The sequence below is a fragment of the Rhineura floridana genome, chromosome 1 (assembly GCF_030035675.1).
Source record: "Rhineura floridana isolate rRhiFlo1 chromosome 1, rRhiFlo1.hap2, whole genome shotgun sequence".
In the NCBI taxonomy this organism is placed as follows: Eukaryota; Metazoa; Chordata; class Lepidosauria; order Squamata; family Rhineuridae; genus Rhineura; species Rhineura floridana.
In genome coordinates, this window is record NC_084480.1 from 262,814,047 (window position 1) to 262,840,084 (window position 26,038).

The 26,038-nt window shown below is 42.0% G+C and overlaps 1 protein-coding gene across 5 annotated transcripts in view; it reads right to left on the minus strand.

The window, feature by feature from the left end:
- CA8 (carbonic anhydrase 8) overlaps positions 1–26,038 on the minus strand; it is a 78,864-nt gene that overhangs the window by 26,804 nt on the left and 26,022 nt on the right. For 4 of the 5 annotated variants that reach the window (XM_061599637.1, XM_061599609.1, XM_061599599.1 and 1 more), the window contains exon 4: positions 5,366–5,461. The exons of the other annotated variant lie outside the window; for it this stretch is intronic. In XM_061599637.1, the coding sequence (XP_061455621.1) occupies positions 5,366–5,461 (96 nt within the window). The remainder of the gene's footprint in view (positions 1–5,365; positions 5,462–26,038) is intronic. 5 annotated transcript variants of the gene reach the window in all.

Below are 26,038 nucleotides of genomic sequence, written 5' to 3' on the forward strand. Positions count from 1 at the left end.
CCACAGGTGTACATATATTCCTATGCAAAATGTGGTGCTCTTCTTAGCCTGAGTAAACTGGCTGGATGCAATATAGGGATATGCATCTACATCCTGAGGTGCCGGTTGTTACATGTGTCCACAACTATAGCTGGATTAAATCCATTGAACACACTGGATTTTCTTCTAGGAGGCCACGAAGCAAAGGGCATCCCATACTTCATCAAGTGTAAGGATGTGGTGAAGAGACATTTTCAATTAAAATAGAAATACTGAGCAATACAGGAAAAAAATCCTTGATTAAATTGAGTTGAGAAATATACAGAGATTATTAAGCTAAAGAGATTCATTTAACAATTTTATATAACTTTCTGAGTAACTCTAAGGTTAGCTCTGCTGAAATTGGAAGGCAGCTTCCGAAGCCATTATGGAAGAGTCCTCTAGGATACACAACCACGAGAATGGAGAGCTACTTCCGTTATTTTTAACAGTCCTATTTCTGCATCGGAACCATAATCAATGCACTTGCACATTCAAATAGATGAGTCTTGGAGGCATTTATAATCACATTATAAAACATGACAAATTAATAGAAGCTCCCCCCCCCCAGCCATTTCAGACACAAATGACAACATCCCCTTTACCACAGACTCCATAGAATCTATTTAAATTGGTTGGTTATGATAAAGTTGGTTATGATAAAGCAGCCTTCACCAACCTGGTACCCTCCAGATATTTGAGACTACAATTCCCATCAGCCCTGGTCAACATGGTCATGTTAGCTAGGGATGATGGGAGGGCATCAGGTTGATGAAGGCTTTGATAAAGCATTCCGAATGCTGCCACTGAAGTACACACATATTCCACAGTGCTCAAAGTCCTTTAATCTACGGAGCTTCTACCAGGGTAACCAGATGCCTCTTCTACTTTTAACAGTTGTATGTAATAAGTAAATTTTGTTATTGCAGCAGCCTTCACCATCCTGGTGCCCTCCAGAAGTTTTGGGCAACATTTCCCATTAACCCCAACAAGCATTACCAATGTTCAGAGATGAGGGAACTGTAGTCCAACAAATTTATTGACAGAGCATATAGTCCCAGGTTTAATCCCTAGAATCACCACTTAAAATGACTTTATGTAACAGGCAGTGGGAAAGTCCACCCTGAGGTCATGTAGAGTCATTGCCATGCAGAGTAGACAGAATTAGTCCAGATTAGCCTTCTGCAACATGGTAACCTCCAGATGTTTTGTACTAGAACTCCCATCATCCCAGATCATTGGTCATTCTGGTTGGGGCCGATGGAAGTTGAGCTTTTAGAAATACAGTTCAAGCATCCAAAGAGAGGGCCAGGGCAGAATTACCAAGGGAATGTGTACACAGCAAACATAAGAGTTAAAGGTGTGAATGAAGTGAACACAAATCTTGATGAATGGGGGAGGGAGTTGGCAAACCTAAGAGTTTACAACTGGAGGATGGAAAGGTGGGAAGGGCAGTATTGTTATGCACCGCAGAGCATCTCTCCCACCCCTGTAGTCCTCAGTCAGTGTTGGGCCTCAGCTCCTCCGGGGGGCCAGGTAGGAGGAATGCATGAGTTTCAGGTTCCCAGCTGTCAGAAGGAGAGGTAGATCCAGGAGTTGTTGAGTCTCCACAGGACAGGGATGTGGGAGTGAGTTGGAGCTAGGGTCAGTTCCCATGGATGGCACTGTCTCTGAAGAAGAGCGTGCCCCACCCCCAGACCAAGATGAGGAGCAGTTGGAAGTTGCTCCAGAGGGCGCACTCCCTCCCCCTCTGCCTAGCAGTTCTCGGGAGGCGCCAGGAGAGCAACCTCCCCCTGACATCGAGCCTATTGCCGAGGCCCTTTCGGATAAGCCATTGGACGCCCGCCCCCCATCATCGTGAGAAACGGACTGGTCAGAGGCAGGACTTGAGAAGGAGTCAGAGATTAAGATCAAGGACTACCCCTACTTAAACCTGGAGCTGCTGAGTCAACTTTCTTTATACGCTGCAGAGCATGTCTAGAGCGCAGCTAGGGAATTCTAGTGAGTTAGTTTAGTGTTCTCTATGAAACGTACTGCTTTTGTTGTATCCATTACTCTAATAAAACAAGAATTAATTACACCTGCGTCTCAGCCTCGTGGATCCCACTCTGAACGGGACAGTCAGCCTCTGTAGGTGGTGGGAGTTATTAGTGCATCTGGATGGGTGTGCCTAGAATTTTGGGCCTAGACTGTGCAACAGCCTAGCCTTGTCCAGGGCAGGACCTGAGAAGAAACAGAGAGGTGAGTGACCTAGCTCTCCAAGGCACAGGAAACCTAATGAGACCTTACTAACTTAGCCCAGACAATGGGGAGCTGGAATATTGTGTGTGCATGCATGTCTGGGGGGCATTTCTTTCCTAGTTTGTTAACAATGTTGGAAAATATATCCTTTCAAGCTGGTTCCATTTCAAAACAGTTTTGGGTAGATCCTTAATTGCAACTGTTTTAGACATCCACCCAACTGTGCAAATGATCATTATAAATAATTCACCTCATTTAACTTTTCTCATGTAAACTTATGCACTACCAAAATGAAGTGTGTGAGATTTGCTGGTAGAGCCATCAGAAGCAGTGTTAGCTGGCTGGCCCAGGGACTTTCTGTAGAACAGAGATTGTGTGCTTATACAGTTGATTCTAGCACCTGTAGTTCGGAGAGACGTATAGTTCCTATGTGACATGCAGTTAAGCATTTCCTTATGAAAAGTGATGTTTATACGTATTAATTTAATTTTAAAAATGAAACTTCTCTTAATTGCTTTCCTGGCATGGCAAAGGAGACCAGGATAGTTAGTTCTAGAAAGCAGTTGCCTCAGGAGAACTGAACTCACAGTTCTCAACTTTGACACGTGCTGACACCACACAGGTGTGCAATGCTTCATCACAGAAGAGCAAACTTTGTGATCTTGGCTTTTTAAAGTAACATATTGGGTCCCAGGCTATGGTCTGAAGGCACATAAGACCAGCTCCCTGCTGAAGCTAAAGCAGGGTCAGGTCTGGTCAGTGCCTGAATAGGAGACCCCCTGGGAACCATATGTAAGCTGCCTTGGGTTTCTATCATGAAAAGAAAGGCAGGGTATAAATGTAATAAATAAATAAATAAAATAATAAATTATATCATGAGGTAGCTCAAAATTCTCACATCTAGATCTCAATGAACATAAATATGCTACCTAAGTGGTATGTTAATCTTGAGAAGCAAATCTTCATAAAAGAAGCCAAATCCAATGAAATCTAGTTTCATTCTTTTTCAGTATACCGGCATTATCAGAACCCCTCGGAGTACAGAAAGGGACTGTTTTACAGCTTATACCAGAGGTGGGCAGTCTTTTTGTCTCTGAGGTCTCTGTGCAGCAATGGATGGGCAGCTGGGAGCTATATGCTGCTCGATGAGACTGGTGGTGGGCAGGGTATGTGGGGCACATACACAGCCCAATCCCACTACACATCTCACCAAACAGCTATCTGGAGTACTGAGGGGAGCTTAATTTACATAGGTAGAATGACATGGGTGGATTACTCTCTCCATGTGCCATCCCACAATTGTGCTTTCCTCTGTCCACTCAACAGCTGTTTGAGACACAATGGTGGAAGTGCAATTTATATAGATGAGGCAGGGTGAGGGAAGGAGATGCAGCAAAACTCTGGTGGATCAGTTTCACAGAAGAATGGCAGCTTGGACATGCAAGGCCATCAAAGGCCTCATGTCACTTAGGCCAAGATTTTTGTAGTCCTGTTTGACAACTCTGCTTTCATAGCATAAATTGTAATTTGTTCTTGGGGAAACCTCAATCTTAAACATACTTACTTGGAAGCAGATTGAAATCAAGGGCACTTACTTCCATATAAACACAGTTAGGATCATGGTGTACAAGTATGGTTCTTAAGGGAGCATTAGCCTAGTACTTAATGCAATAAACAATGCACTCACTAGTGAATTCTTCTGGAATAAAGTTGCTTTTCCCAGAAGCCCCAGGCATCCAATCTTCCTACATCCCTTCTACCTTCACATAACACTTCTATTGCTTTATATATACATTCTAAGCACTTCAATAGATAAGCAACATGTTTTATATATCTACGCTTTAAACATTTTCTACAACATAATTATATATTAAACATTATATTGATACAAAATATTATTCTACTACATCTGTGGCATCTGGTTGGCCACTCTGAGAACAGGATGCTGGACTAGATGAGCCATTGGCCTGATCCAGCAGGGTCTTCTCATGTTCTTATATATGTCGTCTGCAAACTCAAATTAGCCCCAAAGTCCTTTCCACAACAAGATCTGAACAGTTAAAACCATATTCATGCTCTTCTACAAAGAGATAAAACGCTGCCATATCATTAAAAAAATGCATTTGTAGTTCTCCTTATTTGAATTATAATATCCTTACAGCAAAATCCTAAGCTTCTTTAACCAAATCATTAAATCAGGTACATTTTGATCTTTCCAAAGTGTAGACATAGTCTAATGGCTACTACAATATAAGAAATAATGATCCTTTCTCATGTACCCACTAATATTCCCCAACATAATTATTTCTGTTGCCAGGGACAATTTATAATCTAAGTTTGATTATGTTCTGAACATCCTTCAAAAAAAATCTCCTTCTTCTCTTAATCCTACTGTTTCAAAATATCCTATAATACACATTCTGATGTTTTGGAAACCAGTCAGACAGCACTCTACACCCATCTCCAGTTGTTTGAGACTGGGTACCAAATACATGAAGGGGCTTTGAGAATGTGCTGGCTAGCCCCATAGAATCAGTGCTGTCACACATGTTGACCACATCCTCTGTGCTAATGCACAACTGATGTCAGTCTGAAGCCTATGCATATACAAGCTTAGGGTTCCCTCCATGGGGTCCTACTCTATGCAATCCATGCATGGATGTATGACTGAGAATAGTTCTTACTGCTCTGGAAGGAGCCCTATGAGTGTACACATATAGATATGGGGGGGGTTTCAGACTGGGACCAATCATGCATCAGCTGTGGGTTGTGATCAAGGCAAACTTTAGCATCTAGGGGCAGGGCTAGTCAGCTCATTCTTGTCCATTACCAAACACCTAAAGCAGGCTGTATTTAGCTCAGCACTGCACAGTCAAAGATGGAAAACAACCCCAGCTGGCACCAGCAACTTGCATCAGATTTGCTTGTGCTGCAGGAAGATATGGATAAGAAGAGCAACATTCTTATTACCAGACCTACGGTGGGTAGCTTCTGTTTCTCTAATAGCTTTGCAAGGGAGAAATCTGCATCCAGTGTTTCTCTCTCAGCACTGCAACTAACACACTTTTTATAAGAGATGATAATGACAAAGATGATATAAAGTTACCTGCACAAATAAAGCAATAATGGCTATGCCATTCTTCTTTCCCACTGCCTCATCAATACTGTGGAACATTGTAGAGTTCCAGTGGATTAGATGGAGCTAGAGAAAGAGAGACAGGGTAAAAATCACTTGTAGGAAAAGGACGCTCTTTGGCTAAGAAGTTCTCAAGTACCAAGTACTGGAGCTCTTTGCAGGTACAGCTCAGTACCTACCCATTTTTAGTTTAGTTACAATATTTTTGTCCTGCCTTTCCACATGAGTGTCCAAGGTAGTTTACAAAACAATTTATAAAACTGTTCAGCAGCATCAATTATAAAACATCATCAAACATGCTAAAAACAAGCAAAGAACTACAAAATAAATCAGCAAATTCCTGAGAGGGTAAAATGATCTTCCCCTGGCACCTGAAAGAAAGTAGTGAGGGCACTAGGTTAATCTTCCTGGGATTTGGAACACCACATCAGAAAAGGCCTTTTCCAGTGGCCACCCACCTAACCTCTGAAGGGAAGGAGGAGGAGGCCTTTTAATGTGATCTTATTAGATTTCAGCAGGGTTATATGGAAGGCCATCCTTCAAACACCCTGGGTCCAGACTATATAGGGATTTATCAATCAAAATCAGTAAAAGTGAACCCAGAAACATCCTAGAAGTCAGTATCTATTACATAATTTTGTTGCAGTATTTTGGACCAGGTGTAGTTTTTAAACAGTTTTAAAGTTAGCCCCACATACAATGCACTGCAATAATCTAATCTGGATGTTATCAAAGTGTGGATCATTGTGATGAGACTATTTAAAGTCATTTTTGGGCAATAAGTGTTGATACTCACCTTTCTGCCTTCATAAAAAGAATGAAAGAAAATAAATGGAAATTCACACCAGCATAATTACAAGAGTAAAGGAAGAACTAGACAAATATCTCACTAATTCCTGTAGGGACAAAACTTTATTGCCTATTATAGTTCTATTATTTCCACTCTTAGAGCCAACCAAAGCACTCTTTAGGTGGTTCCTCTCCTTCATGTCTCCACATGGAGGAGGGATTGGGGCTGCTGCACCTACCAGACCCACCCATCATGCCATATGCCCAGCAGCTCTGCCCCTCCTGTACTGGTTTTCATATCAAAGTAGGCTGATTAACATCTCATTGAAGTCTATGGAATTAAACGGTTGGGCTGAGTAATCCAAAACCTGAATATGCGGCACTGGAAGGGATTTAGATGAGTCCCTCTGCCCACCTTTGTCTGGCTGTGCCAGGAAGGCTCCACCATGGAAGTTCCTGCTCCATCCACCAAAAGGGTGGGTGGGTGGGTGGAAACTACTGCCAGAATTGTCTCCACCAACAGGGCATTTGGGGACAGAGAAGGTGTAGGGAGAGAATGGATCCTATGCCAGTCCAGCTATCTGCAGGTTGTTCAAGGGGACTGATCTGAGTGTATTTGTAGTGCCAGCCTGGAACTAGAGCAGCAAACATGCAGACCTTTCCTACCCCTACCAGATGTGAGCAGCAGAGCTCTGGATGTAGTGATGGCTCCAATGCTCCATTAAGCCCAATTGCTGCCCACCAGAGGTTAGGACTGCACACTCAATGTGGAGCAAAAGCATATGACCACATCTCCTCTCAGAATTTAAAATAATATTTTGCCTGTCATGTTAACATACGTGGTAATATATGGGTAATACTAATGTCACATAAGTATCTTAATCAAATATGAATCACAAGATAAAAAATTAACAGTGAAACCCAAGCTTTCAAAACTTATGTGCTTAATTCAAAAGCACTCACCAATCACCACTAGCTAGTTTAGTGCTAACCACTGAAAAAACTTCAACTCTAATCACCGTATGTTTTCCCTTTGTATTAAAAATAATTTAAAAAAAAGAAAAATCTTCAGATTAAACAAGTTACAATTAGACACCAGGTACTTATCACTCAGCTTGGTATTCAGAAAATGCTGCATGTTGAATGAATATAAATTCATTCAAATTATACTGTTAGACTTTGCTCTTTTCAGTTGCCTGTCAATTTTACAAGCATGCTTAATTCTATCTTTGTCTAATGTTAAATGATTCATTTAAATACTAAATCATATGTTGATATTTCTGTCCTAGTCTTTTCTAAAGCAAAAGCAACAAAATGAAATAGCATTATTCAAACAGAATACTGATGTCTGGATATGATGGGCACTTCTAGACTGTAGTTATTTTGGGGTCAGATTCAATCACATACCAGCAAATTTAGGTTGCACAATCAAAGGTGATTTGGCCCTATTGCAGAACAAATCCACCCCCACCCCAAATTGCAGTAAGTGATAGGAAAATGCACTGGAAAGTGTGGCATGATGCTTGCTTGACGTTATGTTGTTTAACCTCTCCACAAACAAATCAGAATGAATGCTCAATAAATAGCCAAAGTCATCTAACATCCTCACAAATAAATCAGGATGAAAGCTAGATAAACAGATCATCTGGAAGCAACCTACATCTAACCTCCCAGCAACCTTTCTGCAAGAAAATCATAATGAATGCTCAAAAATAGGTTGTCTAGAAGTGACTTTTTATTGATCGCTTTTGCTCCTAAACACCACTAGAGGGTACTCATGCTGCTTGATGAGCATAATGTATACAGCACAAAGAAAAAACAGAGGCTGTTAGTAGTACACATAGATCCATAGAAAGAAACTCCTTGTATTAAAGAGTTAATGTTCTAGCCGCTGATCCTATTGGGAAAACAATGCTCAGTTCCACTCCTATTGTTATCTTTTTAATGTCAACATATACCTTGCTACCAGTGGGTGTAACAATGCTCCAAGGAACAATACCCAAGTTTACAGTGACTATTTTTCTGAGTCATACAGGCAGCCTCTTGGATAGAGCCACCATGACTTTGTTGATAGGGTCACAGTCAAGAGGTAAAGATCTGAAGCAGACTTTTCTCCCTGAAGTCTCAAAGACATCATAACATAAGTACTAGCATGAGTGCCATAAGGTCCTGCTGGGACTTTTGTCATGGTATTTTAAAGGAAATGTGTATGTGTTTAATAAATGAGAGAAAATGTTATACTCCCCACAAAGAAGAGACTAAGTACTTTGGACTACCTGAGAGGTGAATCACATTTTACCTTTTAACCTGAAACACAAAACATATATATGAAATACACAAAAAGTGCTGGACATTAAATGGTAAAATAAATGTACTGTACGTTTCACATCCAGTGTAGTGGTAGGTAATTTGTGAACAGTGTAAGTACATTTAAATGGCTGGGTTTTCCAGCAGTAAAGTATGGAGAAGAAAGCAAAACACTTTCCAAAATGCCACTTCTGTGTTTATTGCAGATGACTACAATCATTAAATGTGCATCTGTTGATCACAATTGATACCACTGCTCTGAGTGGGATGAATGACAGAACAATAGACTAAAATTCACCAGAAGAGGAAAGGATGCTTCTTGGGACAAGATAGACAAGAGGACAATTAGAGATGGGTGAGAAATTCAGTTCAGCATTTCAAACTGAATCTATGACATTCGCATTATCCAAAATGATATGAGAACTGAAACACAGACATCCTGCAAAATTCGCACTTATCTGAATTTTGCAATGCTGTTCTCCAGTCAAACAATGCATACAAAAATGTGTATATTAGGGGAATGTGTGCTTAAAAATGAACATATGAGTGAAAATTACAAAAATACATTATATTAGGAGAAATTGCTTGCAAAAATGTGTACAGTAGTCAAAACTGTCTACAAAAATGTGTTCATTAAGAGAAATTTACACTAAAATGCTGGAGAATTTTCATGATCTTTAAAAAGAAAAATCTGCAAACTGCTACAGAAATGAGAGAACTAAATTTAAGACTGGAAAATTGAGAAACTTGAGAGAACCAAATTGACAGTTCTTTTCATCCCTAGACAAGATTTTCCAAAGCCCCCATTTATATGCCTGGTGCTGCCTCTTCTGTAGTTTAACAAGCAATGAGGCATGAGATGAGAAAGTAAGAAACCTCTTGGTGAAAGTCTGGGAAAAGCAGAGTAAAGCCTTCTCAGCAGAAACTACTGAGCTAATCATAAACTGTTTCAGGTGATGACTCTTCATTAGGAATTTGTTTAATATCTGACACAAATATTGTTTTTTCCAATGCAAACCTAAGATGCTAATATTCATTAATAAGCAAAAAACGTTGTGGTTTAAGAACGTACCTATAGCCAAAAGATATTTCTATCAAACTTTAAAAACCAGGGAAATTGGGCAGCTATAGTGAATGTACCATGGGAGCAGGAGTCCTGATCTCCTCTCTGAGATATTGTACTGCCCTACAAATTGGTCAAAATGCAAACACAATTTGGGTTGGTCTTTCACAGTCCAATCCACTTGCTGTGTAGCTTGGAAGAATTTGGTAACATGTGCCTCTCAGCATATGGTGAGTGGTGGCAACACCTGCCATCTCCAAAGATGGAGAATTACATTTTTTATATTTGTTGGTGTTCTATTTTGGGTGCATTAACAGTTGAATCTGAAACTGCAGTTTGATGTAAAATCAGACTGATTACAATATGTTGCTACCCTAGCTGTTGAAAACAAACTTGGCCTGCCCAAGGTGTATATTTTCAGCCTGCTATGCTTTAACTACTCTACTTAAGGAAAGGTGAGCATGGTCAATTAAAAACATAAAGCACACCTAGAAGTTTGCTAGAATATATTTCACCTCCCACTGTTTTATCTTGTGCAAACTGAGACACTCCTCATGTCCACTGGAGACTATTCTGCATAATAGTCAGTGCCATTATTACACAATTGTTTTTGGAGCTTTTTTTTAGTGTAGCAAACTGTTGCTGTACTTCACATATTCACAGAAACAGAAGCAAAACAAAATGATTTACTATAGGAAACTTCACTAAAATTGCTAAGTAAATCAAACATATTTAAAGTGACTATTTGAACTATATCAGCTGTTTTAATATTGTTGCTTCCTTCTGCTAAAACAAGATCAGCACAGTACATGTCTTATTTCTACAATTTGGGCTGATTGCAGGTGTTGTCCCCACTCACCATATGCTCAGAGGCACATGTTACCAAATTCTTCCAAGCTACACAGCAAGTGGATTGGACTGTGAAAGACCAACCCAAATTGTGTTTGCATTTTGACAAATTTGTAGGGCAGTATAATATCTCAGGTCTCCTGCTCCCCTGGTGCATTCACTAGAGCTGCCCAATTTCCCTGCTTTTTAAAGTTTGATAGAAATATCTGTGGGCTATAGGTATGTAAAAAACCGCAAGGTTTTTTGCTTATTAGTGAATGCCTCTGCTTTTTAATCTGGGAGGTAAGAATTGGGATCCTGTGCAAGTTTGAATGGATTGATTCTGCATGCTTATTAAGTTCAATGGGATTTACTCTCCTGCAATCATGCTTAGGATAGATGAAACTGACCACAGGGGATGAGGACGGGAGGGGGGGGAGGGGAGCAGGGAGGAGGGGGAGGAGAAAGGCAACTGTGATCATTTGCAAGTTTATTGAGTTCAGTGGGTTTCATTCCCATGCAATCATGCTTAGGATAGGTAAAACTGAGCATGGGAGGAGAGGCCTGCAGTGGGCAGGGGAGGAGGAGGAAGGAAGATGGAAGGAGATAAAGGAGGGATGAGGAAGGGAGAGGAAAGGAAGGGAAAGGCAGGTCTGATCATCTGAATGCTTATTGAGTTCAGTGGGATTTACTCCCATGCAATCATGGCTAGGATAGGTAAAACTGACCATGGGGAGGAGTAGAGGAAAAGAGAAAGGGGGAAGAGGGGAGCAGAAGGAGTTGGAGGGGGAAGGAGGGGATTGGAAGGTGAGGGGAGGAAAGGGGCAAAAGGGAGGTGATGGTACGGAGGAGGAGGGGAAGGCAGGTTTGATCATTTACATGCTTATTGAGTTCAGTGGGATTTACTCCCATGGAATCATGCTTAGGATAGGTAAACCTGACCATGGGGGAGGAGGGGGCCACTGGAGCTCTGTCAGTGGAATGGGAGTCTCCTCTCATCACCCTTCCCAGGATTCTTTGGAGGAAGCCATGACTGACTAAAGTGAAATAAAGGTCTGGTGTGGGTGTGGCCCCCTGATTAGCCAAGTCAAGCAGCTGTGAGCCTGGCTTTTGGAACACTGACAGTTGGTTCTTACTGAACATGCCCAACATTATCATTGAGTTCAATGCTACAATTCTTAAATCGATTAAAAATCAGCCAGGCATTTTTTTTACTTTTAAACTGCAGAATATGAGGGTCAGAGTATGGGGCAAGGTCGGTAACAAGATTGGAGGTACTCTGTGAACATGGGTGGTTTTCAATTAATTTCAACAGATTATGAGACCTCTGACAGAAAAAAGTCCAAAAGGGCTCTCTCTCTCTTTTTACACTTTGAACTCTTGATTCTCTATTCTCTCTGACTGTTTTGTGTATCACCATGAAAATGTAAAGGGTTGTTAAGCAAGAGTTTTTTAGTCCAACACTATAAGATTTGTAAGGTTTTGTTTGGAAATGAATTTATGGGAAGCATCAGAATGGCATGGGGGTTATTTTCAATTTAACATCACGGAATGCGAAAATTCCATGCTGACTATAGTATACAGCCATTCTCATGGCTGTATAATAACAAATAACCAACATCCTCAGTGGTAATATGCGGGGGAGAGGCACATATTGCTTAATCCATACTGAGAATGTTGTGAGGTGCACTGTAGAAATGTCTATGGTAATCTCTGGTAATCTTGAGTTTAGAGAATTTTTTTCTAACCAGGAGAAAAAGTCATCTGTTACTTTTGAAATGCTCTCTTTTTTCCTGTATAAATGAAGGAGAGGGAATCAGCTATTTCCTCATTCTCCTTCTAAGGAACAGGAAGGCATGGTATTACATCATCTAGTAAAAGGAAATAACTTTTTTTTACTGAATGAAATCATTTCCCTATTCCACATTCTGAGAAATAGGAGATCTCTTACATCATATTGTAAAAGAAATCACTTTAGCTTCACCATGCATCTAGCGACATGCTGTAACACAGCTTCCTACACTCTCAAAACATTATGGCAGTGCGAAGCTAGAAGTATACCGAGGGTGGGAGAAATCTTTGTATATCCCAAGTATCACACAGAAGCTAGTTGTGAAGCTAACAGAGCCCATAGTGATCTCTGAAGCATCCCTACATTTGGAATGTTGGTGCTTGGTGGGCAAGAAATTAACTTCTGAGCTGCCATGGGGATGTACCCTAAGGACTTCTGACGAACATGAAGAACAGTTGCCTATATGGACCCCATGTGACAGAATACATGGTGTAATGGTTAGACTAGGATTTGAGAGACCTATGTTCAAATCACTGCTCAGCGTTGGGTGACTTTGAGATAGCAACCTTGTATCAGCCTAGCCTACCTTGCAGGACTGATGTGAGGATAAAAGGGGGAAGCAGAAGAACCATGTGTACCACCTTGAGCTCCTTGGAAGAATGACAACTTTAAAACTTAATAAATAAGCATGTCTTTCTGATACTTTCTGCTTGACACCCTATATTCTGCTGAAATACTCTGAGCTTTAACTGAGTAATCAAGGTCCGAGGCATAGAAATGCCAGTGTGGTGTTTGCTTTGAACCTCCTGCCCAAGCCTTCTTTAGGCACAGAAGGAAAAATGGATGTACATAAATTCCTGTAATTGGTGGGCAATATAAAGTTTCTGGACTAGTCGGTTCAAAAGTTAAACATTAGGAGCCTAACCTTATGTGCCCTTGCTGTAGGTCCATCCTTCCTTCACCTCCAGCTCAATCCCCAGCTCCCCAAATTACTGTTGCGCTCCAGCTCATGTCCTTGTTCTAACTCCAACCCAGTTCTAGTTTTATTTATTATTTATTTATTTAATTAAGCTTATATACCGCCCGACTAGCAACAGCTCTCTGGGCGGTGAACATTAAAAATACAATAAAAATAACACAAAACTGTACACAAAACTGTACAGTCTAAAATCAAAATATAATAATTTACAATTAACAGGAATTAAAATGCCTCAGAGAAGAGAAAGGTTTTAACCTGGTGCCGAAAAGATGATAGTGTCGGCGCCAGGTGCACCTCCTCGGGGAGACCATTACATAGTTCGGGGGCCACCACTGAGAAGGCCCTAGATCTTGTCACCACTCTCCGGGCTTCCCTATGAGTCGGAACCCGGAGGAGGGCCTTCGTAGTAGACCGTAGTGTACGGGCCGGTTCATATCGGGAGAGGCGTTCCGACAGATATCGTGGTCCCGCGCCGTATAAGGCTTTATAGGTAAGTACCAACACTTTGAATCTGGCCCGGAAGCATATTGGAAGCCAGTGCAAACGGGCTAGCACAGGTGTTATATGCTCAGACCGCTTAGTTCTTGTTAGCAGTCTGGCTACCGCATTTTGCACTAGCTGTAGCTTCTGAATCGTCTTCAAAGGTAGCCCTACGTAAAGCGCATTGCAGTAGTCCAGACGCGAGGTTACCATAGCATGTACCACTGATGAGAGGTCCTCCTTACTCAGATAGGGACGTAGCTGGGCTACCAACCGAAGTTGGTAGAACGCATTCCGGGCCACCGAGGCTACATGAGCCTCAAGTGTGAGGGAAGAGTCTAAGATGACTCCCAGACTACGCACCTGTTCCTTTAGGGGGAGTGTAACCCCATCCAGGACAGGGTATATATCCACCATCCGATCAGAGAAACCATCCACCAACAGCATCTCAGTCTTGTCAGGATTGAGTCTCAGTTTGTTAGTTCTCATCCAGTCCATTGTCGCAGCCAGGCAACGGTTCAGCACGTCGACTGCCTCACCTGAAGAAGATGTAAAGGAGAAGTAGAGCTGCGTGTCATCAGCATACTGATGACAACGCACTCCAAAACTCCTGATGACCGCCCCCAGCGGCTTCATATAAATGTTAAAAAGCATGGGAGACAGAACCGAACCCTGCGGGACCCCACACTGGAGAACCCACGGTGTCGAGCAATGTTCCCCAAGCACTATCTTCTGGAGACGACCCGCTAAGTAGGAGCGGAACCACTGCCAAGCAGTGCCTCCAACTCCCAATTCCGCAAGCCTCTCCAGAAGGATACCATGGTCAATGGTATCAAAAGCTGCTGAGAGGTCAAGGAGAATCAACAGAGTTACACTCCCTCTGTCTCTCTCCCGACATAGGTCATCAAACAGGGCGACCAAGGCAGTCTCAGTGCCAAAACCAGGCCTGAACCCCGATTGAAATGGATCTAGATGCTTGGCTTTGTCTCAAGCATCTATGGTCCAGCAACCGACTGCAAGAACCCTGTGAACACCCACTCGAGGTCCAGTTATAAAGCATAATTGACCACCCATAACCCCCACCTGGATTTGAATTATGCTTCCAAGCAACTCAAAAGTAACTTCGGGTAACTGCTATGAGATCATCTAAAGCTCTCACACAGGCCAGACCTTGTTAGATACTGGGTCTGCTTGATAATTAAGTTGTACAACCTTCCTGAAATTTACAGCAATATTCAGTCTGTTGTGACTGTTCATAAGAGCATCCAATTCATCTCTGAATATTTGTTCAAGAAAGAAGGAATTATTCTCACTAATTTAGTCATGTAACATTGATGGTTGATAATCTATTTAAATATATATAACACACACAGAGACACACATATATTACACTGATTTGACTATATGGTTAGTAAATGACATCAATAACTGATATGAATGTGAACATGTATCCTTTCAAATAACAGACTCAGATTCAATTATGAATGGAATATACCATTATGTGTCACTGGATCATCCATCATTCACAGTACAAACAAACCAAAGATATAAAGTAAACAAATGAAGGTTATGTACAAGTTGCTCAATATAAGACTTTGATTTATTATGGCTATGAAGTTACTAGGGAACAAAAACATACATGATAAGCCACACAGATATTATGCTACTTGATTATTACAAGTAGAAACTAATTACGGTCTGAAATATATTCAGCTGACTCAACACACAACATTTGCAGAAAGTAGGTACAATGTTTGAGACAGTCTTCCATGCCAAAAAGTTGTGTGTTTTTAATAGAGGGGGAAATCTGAAATTTTAAGCACAAAAGACCCCAGTTGTGGCTACTTCTGATAGTACGTCAAGATGACATTTCTTTGTCTTTGTCTTCTTCTATTCTCTGGCACTTGTGCAGTATGAAATTGGAAGTGTAGGGGGGGAAACAAATGCTTCCTTTTTAGAAATATATAAATAAGCTAATAAGCACAACTTCTAGTGTGCAAAGTGGCTGTAGTGTGCCTGTAGCAGGGATTAACAAATTACTGTAGTATGTGTTGCTGTACTGGAATGTGTGGGCTACATGGACCATACGAATAGTATTTCCATGCAGTCCTCTCTAAATCAGTGTCTACATATATTTTGTACAGCTTGATCTTGCCTATATTTACTTGGACATAATACTCACTGGTTTCAATGGGAATTTCTCCCAAGTCAGGAGTATTACGGTTACCAGGTCTCTAGTTTTCACCCGGAGACTCTGGATTTTTGGGGTCCCCTCTGGGTGAGTCACCTCAGTCTCCAGATTCTCAGCTTTCATTGCTGCAACACTAATCTCATATACTGGAAGTAAACCCCATTGAATTCAATAGGACTTACTTCTGAGTAGACATGGGGCTGATTCACACGGGAGCTGAAAGACGTAGTAAAGACACAGCTTTTGCCATTGTGATAGATTTGCAAGGTTCACGCTTCCTGCCTTCAAATCCACAGTTTTCCATTCACACTAGTCAGCGTTTCTCTGGGAAGGATTGGTGTCGCTGTTTCATGCCCCCGCTCCCAAATTTACATGTCTACTCCCTCCAGAAGGGGAAAGGGGTTATTTGTCAGCGTTTCTTGTCAATCACACACCTCTCCCTGCTGAAGCCCGTCAGCTTCGGGGTGCAATTGGCACAATACTGATTGGGGGGGAAGAGATGGTTTTCTTTCATTGTTTCTTCTCGTGAATTGCATGCCTCTCCGCTTGGCCGGAGTGTTGGAGTGCAATTGACAAGATACTGATTGGGGGGGGCGATGGTTTTGTCAGTTTCATTGTTTCTTCTTCTCAATTGGATGCCTCTCCCAGCTGAAACCCAGAGCATTGGGTGCAATTGATACAAAACTGATTGGGGGGAAGGAAGGCTATAGCAAACTCCAATGTAGGAGGACAGAAAGGGAGGCAGAAGTGGCTGGTTAAGCTGCTGGAAACAAAATGGAATTCATGGAGAGTTTAGTGGGCAGAGAAAGGGGAGTATCTGAAAGCGAGGATCCACCCGCCCAGCAAAAAATGTTGAAGCAAAGCACCTACATGGAGTAACAGTGTGAAGCGGAGATGGGTTTTTTTCACTTTTCTCATTATTCCCGGATTAGTTTAATGTGGATTTAAAGGGAAGAACTGCGTCCCAGCTTCTCTTTGCCTGCAATGTCATGTGAACCATGAGAATTAAACGGGGATGCAATCTCACAGTAAGTTGCCATGTGAACGGGCCCATGGTTAGGAATGTGCTGTAAATTAATGGGACTTCTGAATGAACATAGCAAAGGATGGCGTTTATGTTGTAAATCTTTCTCTCCCCCTCCAATCCTATTTTTTAAAGCAATTAGCCAGGGCTTACTTAGGTGTCGCTGCTTTTATTATGTAGGAAACTAATACTGATTTTATTTTTTAAAAAACTTCTGCTATGACCAACTATTATATGGAGTATATGTATTTTACATCTCCAGTGTGTGTATATGGAGTCTTTCCAATATTCTTGTGAGGTAGGGTTGCTGACTGAAAACCAAGGCAGCTCACAACAAGAAATAAATCCCTTTAAAATCCAATAACCCTAAAAACAAGTATAAAACAGTTGCAAAACAGCTTAAAGTGGCATGAATCTGAATTTTGGATTGGGTGAATGAAGTTCCTTATCACTTGAGGTTGCAGTTCTGTGCACGCTTCCCTGTTTGAATAAGCCCCATTGAATACATTGGGACTTACTTCTGAGTAAACATGCATCTTTACAGGTTGTATAAATAATAAACACCTTTGACAGTCATGCTTATATACATATTTCTTCACACTATGTTCCAATAAGTATCTGATTTCACACTATGGTTGTACATTATTACTTCATCTACATTTTAAGTGTGCTCTTCTTCCTTGGGGTGGTCATGGTTCCCCTATGTTGTTTTCATCCTGAGGGGAAGATTAGGCTGAGAAACGGCAAGTAGCCCATGCTCATCTAGTAAACGTTATACCTCATTTCCATTTAAAAAAATTAATTAAAATGATTTACATGCAGGCAATGTTTATGAACTAGATCCAAACAAATACATTTAAAGCATATCCAGCTCATATCTTAAATGCATGACTTCCCTCAAAGAACACTGGGAAGTGTAGTTTTCCCCCACAGTTAGCGTTCCCACAACTCTGAACAAACTGCAGTTCCCATGATTCTGTGGTGGGATTCATGTGCTTTTAATGTGCTTTTAATATGCTTTAAATGAATGGTGTGGATCTGCCCTAGGTATGATATGCATTAATTAATTAATTTAAAAGAACAATTTTAAAAGATACTTTTTTAAACAGGAGAAGGGCTGTAGCTCAGTGGTAGGGCATATGCCTTGCATGCAAAGGTCCAATATTCACTCTCTGGAAAAGCCTATTGCCTGGATGGTACCAAATGGCCTGAGTTGGTAGATTTCTTTGTTGCTAAAAGTAGAAAGAGACCCAAGGGCCATAGTGACTCCAAATTTTATTTATATATTTTATTTACAACATTTATATTTATATTTATATTCTTTATTGTAAAAGAATCTCAAAGTGGTTTACAGAAGGAATTAAAACAGTTAAAAACAGGTATTTAAAACATTCAAAATAATAAAACCAACAATGTTTTAAAAACAGATAAAAAACACAATAGCTTCTACATACCTGGGTAGGGTTGCCTAAACAAAGATGTATTCAGCAGGTGCAGAAAAGAGCACAATGAAGGCATCTGCCTGATGTCAGTAGGCAGGGAGTTCCAAAATGGTGCTGCCACACTAAAGGACTGATTTCTTACAAGAGCAGAACAAGTACAATGTGATACCCGTAACATGGAAAGCACACCTTGAATTTGGCTAGTCCACTAGTGCAGATTTCAGAGCAGAGGTATTATGTGCTGATAGGGTCTCACTCATGTCAGTAATTATGCTGCAGCATTCTGCACTAACTGCAGTCCCCAGGTCAGGTTGTACTGCATGGGGATTTCTGTGACCCTGGCTGACTGGCTGCCAGGATTTTTTTAGTTTTGGTTTTTGGTTAGGAATCCTGACTGGTCATGGGATGCTGAGTTTTCTGCCTTACTCAGTAATCTTGTTGTGGTTGGTATGATATTGCATTTAGGAAATCATCACTGTCTTTTGTTTTTCCTTTCCTATTTGCATTTCATTTACCTTTAACCTCACTCCCGTACATTCATAATGTACCTTGTTGGTTGCATGACAGTTTGTTTCTTGCCCAATAGCATTAAAAGAGAATTCACATACTGGGAAGTGTGGCTGTAATTGCTGTTGTTCCCAAGCTACTGACTGCGGAGGTAGACCGACCCATGCGTTTTTTCTCTCTGTCAGTTATTACTCACTAGAATTGGGTTGGCTGTCAAAGTGAGTTTATAGCAGTTCATAGGGTAGACAGAAAATGGTAGAGAATCTTCACACTCTTACTCATTTCAGAGAATCAGAGAAATGCTCCCATCTAACATCTCCACAACACTAGACTCCTTTCTTCCTACAATGGCCTTCTGGTAACTGGCCTGGCCTAAGGGAACTTAAATCCTTCTTGCCAAAAATAAGTAAACTAGATTAAATGTTCCCTACTCAGACTCCATCTTTTAGCTAAGATTTTTATCTTAATTTCCAATCAGAGAAATGTTTTTGGTTCAATTGCATGTTCTAAGCAACGTGGTTGATGCTTAAAGTATCATGCTTAATGACATCACTAGGACCCACCCCATGTTATCACTAGGACCCACCCCCATGACATCACTAGGGATTGCCCCTGAAATCTCAGGGTTTGGGATGCTTCTGACCTGGCAACCCTAGGGAATATATGTTTGCAGTCTTGGTCGTAATGCTTATTCCTAGCATCACTGAACAATTCATCCAAATACTAATGTTTATGCAAGTGAGGGAAAAAAAATTTTAATGCAAAATATCTCATTGTCATCAAGAGCCTTTCCCTACAGAGACAGAACAACAGGGAACCTGTGGACCCTCCAGAGGTCCAGGGAGTCCAGCAACATCTGGAACACCACAGGTTCCCCCTTCCCTGATGTATTGTGCAGAAAGGCCCCAGCTTTGATAGGACTCAATGCTCAGAAAGAATTGAACAACAGGGAATAGTTTTATTCTTCTGACATGTCCAAGGCTCTAGAGTGCGTACAGCATCTTTTATTGGTGTTCCAGGTTTGCGTTTCTTTTGGAATCAGTCCTGCTCATGAATGCAATGTATTTTTTTTCTTTTTGCAGTGTCCACACAATGGCATCAGCATCAAAGTGCCAGCCTATTTTTTTTTGCCATTTAATCTGGATTTACTCTCTCCACAGAAAATCTGGTAAATTTAAAAAAACTGTTCCCAATGACCTGTTTGCAATATCTAAATGATCCATCTAGAAGCACTCTATATTCCAGAATACCAGAGCAGTATCTTTTATATCAAAATGAAATGGCCCAGTGAGAAGCAGTTCTTCACACAGGCTCTCTTTGTACTACTGATTAGTCTTTCAGAGTGAGTTTTTGTCAATTTAAAGAAAAGTTGTTTTTAAAAGGTTGTCACATAGAGGAGGGCTGGGATCTCTTCTCGATCGTCCAAGAGTGCAGGACACGGAATAATGGGCTCAAGTTGCAGGAAGCCAGATTTTGACTGAACATCAGGAAAAAAATCCTAATTGTTACAGCCATACGACAATGGAACCAATTACCTAGAGAGGTAATGGGCTCTCTGACACTGAAGGCATTCAAGAGGCAGCTGGACAGCCATCTGTTGGGAATGCTTTGATTTGGATTCCTGCACTGAGCAGGGAGTTGGACTTGATGGCCTTAGAGGCCCCTTCCAACTCTACTATTCTATGATTCTATGAAAAGTGTATTTTTAAGTGTCCTTTTTACTGGAAAAGTTGTTGTTTTTCTGCAGGGCTTGCAAAGGTTGTGAGTTCACAGGGAACAAAAACATTACCTTAAAGTCTAATGGCATAGCCTTTAGCTCTGTTACCAACATACACATCAAGAAACCCAGCCAGGAAATGCTATCTTAGGTGCCTAAACCCAGGCATCCAGGAATACAACTGCAGACTGAAATCTAGGCCTCTTGTTCCTCCAAACTATTCCTCTCTGACCACACCCTCCAAAGAGCAATGAGGTTAAAACCAACTCCACCTCTCTAATTTCCTTCTGTCATTCTTGAAAAGGACATCATTTATGACAAGCTTATATGTAGAAATGCTGCTATGAAAAAGTCACAGCCCATTTCCTCTCAAAACACCTCTGAGTAACAGCACACAAAAAAATGAAGAAAGGAAAGGCAAATAAATGTATATTACGTCCGACATAATTAAGGCAAAAACTTTTATATTTAGCTCTGCAATTAAGGGACTGTAATTAGGTAAAGGTGAGCTACCCATGATTCACATTGGACTGGATTAGACTGAAAACAAATGGAGCCATTCCCCCCCTCCCAATCAGAAAATTGCTTGGTTTATTTCCTAGCCAAGTAAGATTTGATCTACCCCCCTCAAATGACAGATTTACCAGGCCAAGAGATGGAACACTCCTGGCAGCACAAAGTATTTTCAGGCAGCCCCCAGGATCTCTGGCTGGCTTTTGACAGCTTGGTGCAGCTGGGAAAGATCTCTCTTGGAAAGACTTTGACACTGGATTGCACAGAGAATTGCACAAAAAGGGAGCACTTCTGAAAATCACTGGCAGGGGACAGGCTCGCCATCCCTTGGATGATTTCCAGGGGTGTGACTTCTTTGTCCACTGACATGGAAGAAAGCATTTGCTGCAGCCCCCAAAACCAGTGGTGGTGGATAAATCCACACACACACATCAAGGACTCTTGGAGCAGAAGGGTTTTTGATGGCCATTCCCACCCATCCCCACAAATAGTTTTTCTCCCTCCTTTCCCTCTCCTGTGGCATGGGGTTTAAAGGGAATGGGGGAGCGGTACATTGGGTAGAAGGAATGCATTTTGGAGGAAAGGTGAGTGGAGGCAGGAAGCTTGGAATTCTTCTCCAGAGAGTCCTAATGTTTGCCTCTTCCTTAAGAATCCCTGAGGCTCATAAACAGGGCCAAGCTCAATGAGCTTTCCTGGCATCTCAAACTGATTTGGACCGGGGTTGTGCCACTACCATATTCTCTTCTGGCAGATATGTGCTGTATTAACAGGAGGTGGAAAAGAAACTATGGTAGAAGCTGACTTAATAAACTCAACTGTTTCTTGCCCACCTGGGATTGTGAGACTCACGTCATTTGTTAGAAATATAACAAGCTGGTATCGACACACTGACCCAGGATCAGGGCATCAGGCATAAGCAATCCACAGGAAGTCATCAGCAATCCCTGTGCTGTTAGTCCAAATGGATGGAAGAAGATTAGCACAGAGGTCACAGCAACAGTTGCACAAAACCAACACCAGCAGAGTGATTCTGATAATAAATTATTCCTCTTCCTAGGATTTACATTTCCTTCTGCTTTCAATTTTGTGCTACAAGTGCAGGAAAAAGTAGCTATCAAAAATGCACCAACAAGAGTGGAGTCTCTCTGAGAAAAGAAAGAAGGGTTAGTTAAGAAATAAAGAAAGCACGGTGACAGAGTTCTGGATCCTCCAAAAACTTCTCCCTCTTTTGCTTTTTACAGAGGTGGGGAAGGGAGGGAGAGAGAGAGAGAGTTGGACAAATACATTTTTTGAATTATCTTGTGGTATGTGTCACTACACCAGGGATGGAGAACCTATGGCCCTCCAGATGTTGTTCCAGCAACGCCTATCAGCCCTAGACAACATCACCAATGGCCAGGGATGATGAGAGTTGGAGTCCAAGAACACCTGGAGGGTGACAAGTTCACCACTCCTGCCTTAATACTCCGTACTCTAAACTGTTATTCATTCATTGAAAATTCTGTGCTGTCAACATTAAGAAAATATATTATGGCAGTAAACAGCATAACATTAACTATGAAATTCCATTAATAAAACAAATACAAAATAATATCATAAACAGTATATCAAATTTCATAGGAACATAAGAAGAGCCTGCTGGATCAGGCCAGTGGCCCATCTAGTCCAGCATCCTGTTCTCACAGTGGCCAACCAGGTGCCTGGGGGAAGCCCGCAAGCAGGACCCGAGTGCAAGAACACTCTCCCCTCCTGAGGCTTCCGGCAACTGGTTTTCAGAAGCATGCTGCCTCTGACTAGGGTGGCAGAGCACAGCCATCATGGCTAGTAGCCATTGATAGCCCTGTCCTCCATGAATTTGTCTAATCTTCTTTTAAAGCCATCCAAGCTGGTGGCCATTACTGCATCTTGTGGGAGCAAATTCCATAGTTTAACTATGCGCTGAGTAAAGAAGTACTTCCTTTTGTCTGTCCTGAATCTTCCAACATTCAGCTTCTTTGAACGTCCATGAGTTCTAGTATTATGAGGGAGAAAAACTTTTCTCTATCCACTTTCTCAATGCCATGCATAATTTTATACACTTCTATCGCATCTCCTCTGACCTGCCTTTTCTCTAAACTAAAAAGGCCCAAATGCTGCAACCTTTCCTCATCCCCTTGATCATTCTGGTTGCCCTCTTCTGAACCTTTTCCAACTCTATAATATCCTTTTTGAGATGAAGCGACCAGAACTGTACACAGTATTCCAAATGCGGCCGCACCATAGATTTATACAACGGCATTATGATATCGACTGTTTTATTTTCAATACCTTTCCTAATTATCCCTGGCATGGAATTTGCCTTTTTCACAGCTGCCGCACACTGGGTCGACATTTTCATCGTGCTGTCCACTACAACCTCGAGGTCTCTCTCCTGGTCGGTCACCACCAGTTCAGACCCCATGAGCGTATATGTGAAATTAAGATTTTTTGCTCCAATATGCATAATTTTACATTTGTTTATATTGAATTGCATTTGCCATTTTTCCGCCCATTCACTCAGTTTGGAGAGGTCTTTTTGGATCTCTTCGCAATCCCTTTTTGTTTTAACAACCCTGAACAATTTAGTATCATCAGCAAACTTGGCCACTTCACTGCTCACTCCTAATTCTAGGTCATTAATGAACAAGTTGAAAAGTACAGGTCCCAATACCGATCCTTGAGGGACTCCACTTTCTACAGCCCTCCATTGGGAGAACTGTCCATTTATTCCATTTACTCTCTGCTTTCTGCTTCGTAACAAATTCCTAATCCACAAGAGGACCTCTCCTCTTATTCCATGACTGCTAAGCTTCCTCAGAAGTCTTTCTTCTGAGTATTATTATTATTATTATTATTATTTTAAATTATTGTCTGTTTACATTATTGTCCATTCCCCCTCCCCTGGCTCAGATGACATGATGCCAAAGGTTTATTGTGGCTGCCCAAGGTCCATCCAAAAATATCCCAGCTTACGTACTTTTCCCTTTTAAAACATGTTTTTTACTGAGTGCTCCCGTGGTCCCCTGCTGCGATGACATGATGCCCAAAGGCTTTGCATGGCCCTACAAGGTCCCCCAATTATATATTGGCTGAGGTAACCCTGGGAAAGATGCTTCCAGAAACCTCTGGATGCTCTGTGTCTAGTAGTCACAATATTTTGCTGCCACTATCAAATCATCAATCTGCCGCCCAGCAGAGCTCTTCAGAATTGTCCGGGGCTATTACAAGCTGGCCCCAAGGACATGGCAGAACCATCTAAGGCCCACTGTAATGAATTTCCTAGGCACTTCCAGAATAAAATATTTAGCATCCGCCAGGACTTAGACTCCAGTGTTATAGCAGGTGAATCAAGCGGGGTATCCCGAGCACAGCCTTGTCCCGATTTCTTGGATGAGTTTCAGTTGGTACAGTTTGAGGACATTGACAAGGTGCTTGGACAGGTTCGTGCAACCACTTCTGTGCTGGATCCTTGCCCTTTTTGGCTAATAAAAGCTAGCAGGGATGGAACAGCGGCTGGGCCAGTGAAGTGATTAATGCCTCTCTGCAAGAGGGGGTGGTCCCTGGCTGCCTGAAAGAGGCGGTAGTGAGACTACTCCTGAAGAGACCCTCCCTGGACCCAGAAAATCTTAATATAGGCCGGTAGCAAATGTTCCATTCCTGGGCAAGGTCCTTGAACGAGTGGTGGCAGGCCAGCTCCAGACACTCTTGGATGACACTGATTATCTGGATCCATTGCAGTCGGGTTTCAGGTCTGGTTTTGGCACAGAAACAGCCTTGGTCGCCCTGTATGATAACCTCTGTTGGGAGAGAGACAGGGGAGTGTGACTCTGTTGATTCTCCTTGATCTCTCAGCGGCTTTCAATACCATCGACCATGGTATCCTTCTGGGACGACTGGCTGAGTTGAGAGTGGGAGGGACTGCATGGCAGTGGTTCTGCTCCTACTTGGCAGGTTGGCTCCAGAAGGTGGTGCTTGGGGAACATTGCTTGGCACCCTGGACTCTCCAGTATGGGGTTCCGCAGGGGTCAGTTCTTTCCACCATGCTATTCAACATCTACATGAAACCGTTGGGTGTGGTGATCTTGAGCTTTGGAGTGCGTTGTCATCAGTATGCTGATGACACGCAGCCCTATTTCTCCTTTTCATCTTCTTCAGGTGAGGCTGTCAATGTGCTGAACCAGTGCCTGGCTACGACAATGGACTGGATGAGCGCTAATAAACTGAGGCTCAATCCAGACAAGACTGAGATGCTGCTAGCGGGTGGTTCTTCTGACCAGATGGCGGATGTCCAACCTGTCCTGGATGAGGTTGCACTCCCCTTGAAGGAGCAGGTTCGTAGCTTGGGGGTTCTCCTAGAACCATCTCTGTCACTTGAGGCTCAGGTAGCCTCAGCGGCACAGAGTGTCTTCTGCCATCTTCGGTTGGTGGCCCAGCTACGCCCCTGTGGCTTCAGTTGTCCATGCGCTGGTAACCTCCAAGTTAGATTACTGCAATGCGCTCTATGTGGGACTACCTTTGAAGACGGTTTGGAATCTGCAGCTTGTGCAAAATGCAGCAGCCAGATTGGTAACAGGGACCAGACGGTTCGAACATATAAAATCAATTCTAGCCTGCTTGCATTGGCTGCCTGTATATTTTCGAGCTCGATTCAATGTACTGGTTTTAACCTATAAAGCCTTACACAGCTTAAGACCACAATACCTGATGGAACGCCTCTTCCGACACAAACCCACCTGTACACTACACTCAACATCCAAGGCCTTCCTCCAGGTGCCTACTGGGAGGGAAGCTAGGAGTCTGGCAACAAGGGAGAAGGCCTTCTCAGTGGTAGCCCCCAAATTATGGAATGACCTCCTTGACAAGGTACACCTGGCACCAACACTGTTATCTTTTTGGTGCCAGGTCAAGACTTTCCTCTTCTTCCAGGCATTTTAGCATGTGTTTTTAAATTGCTTTTTAAAAAATGTGTTTTTAAATTTGTATATTTTTTTAA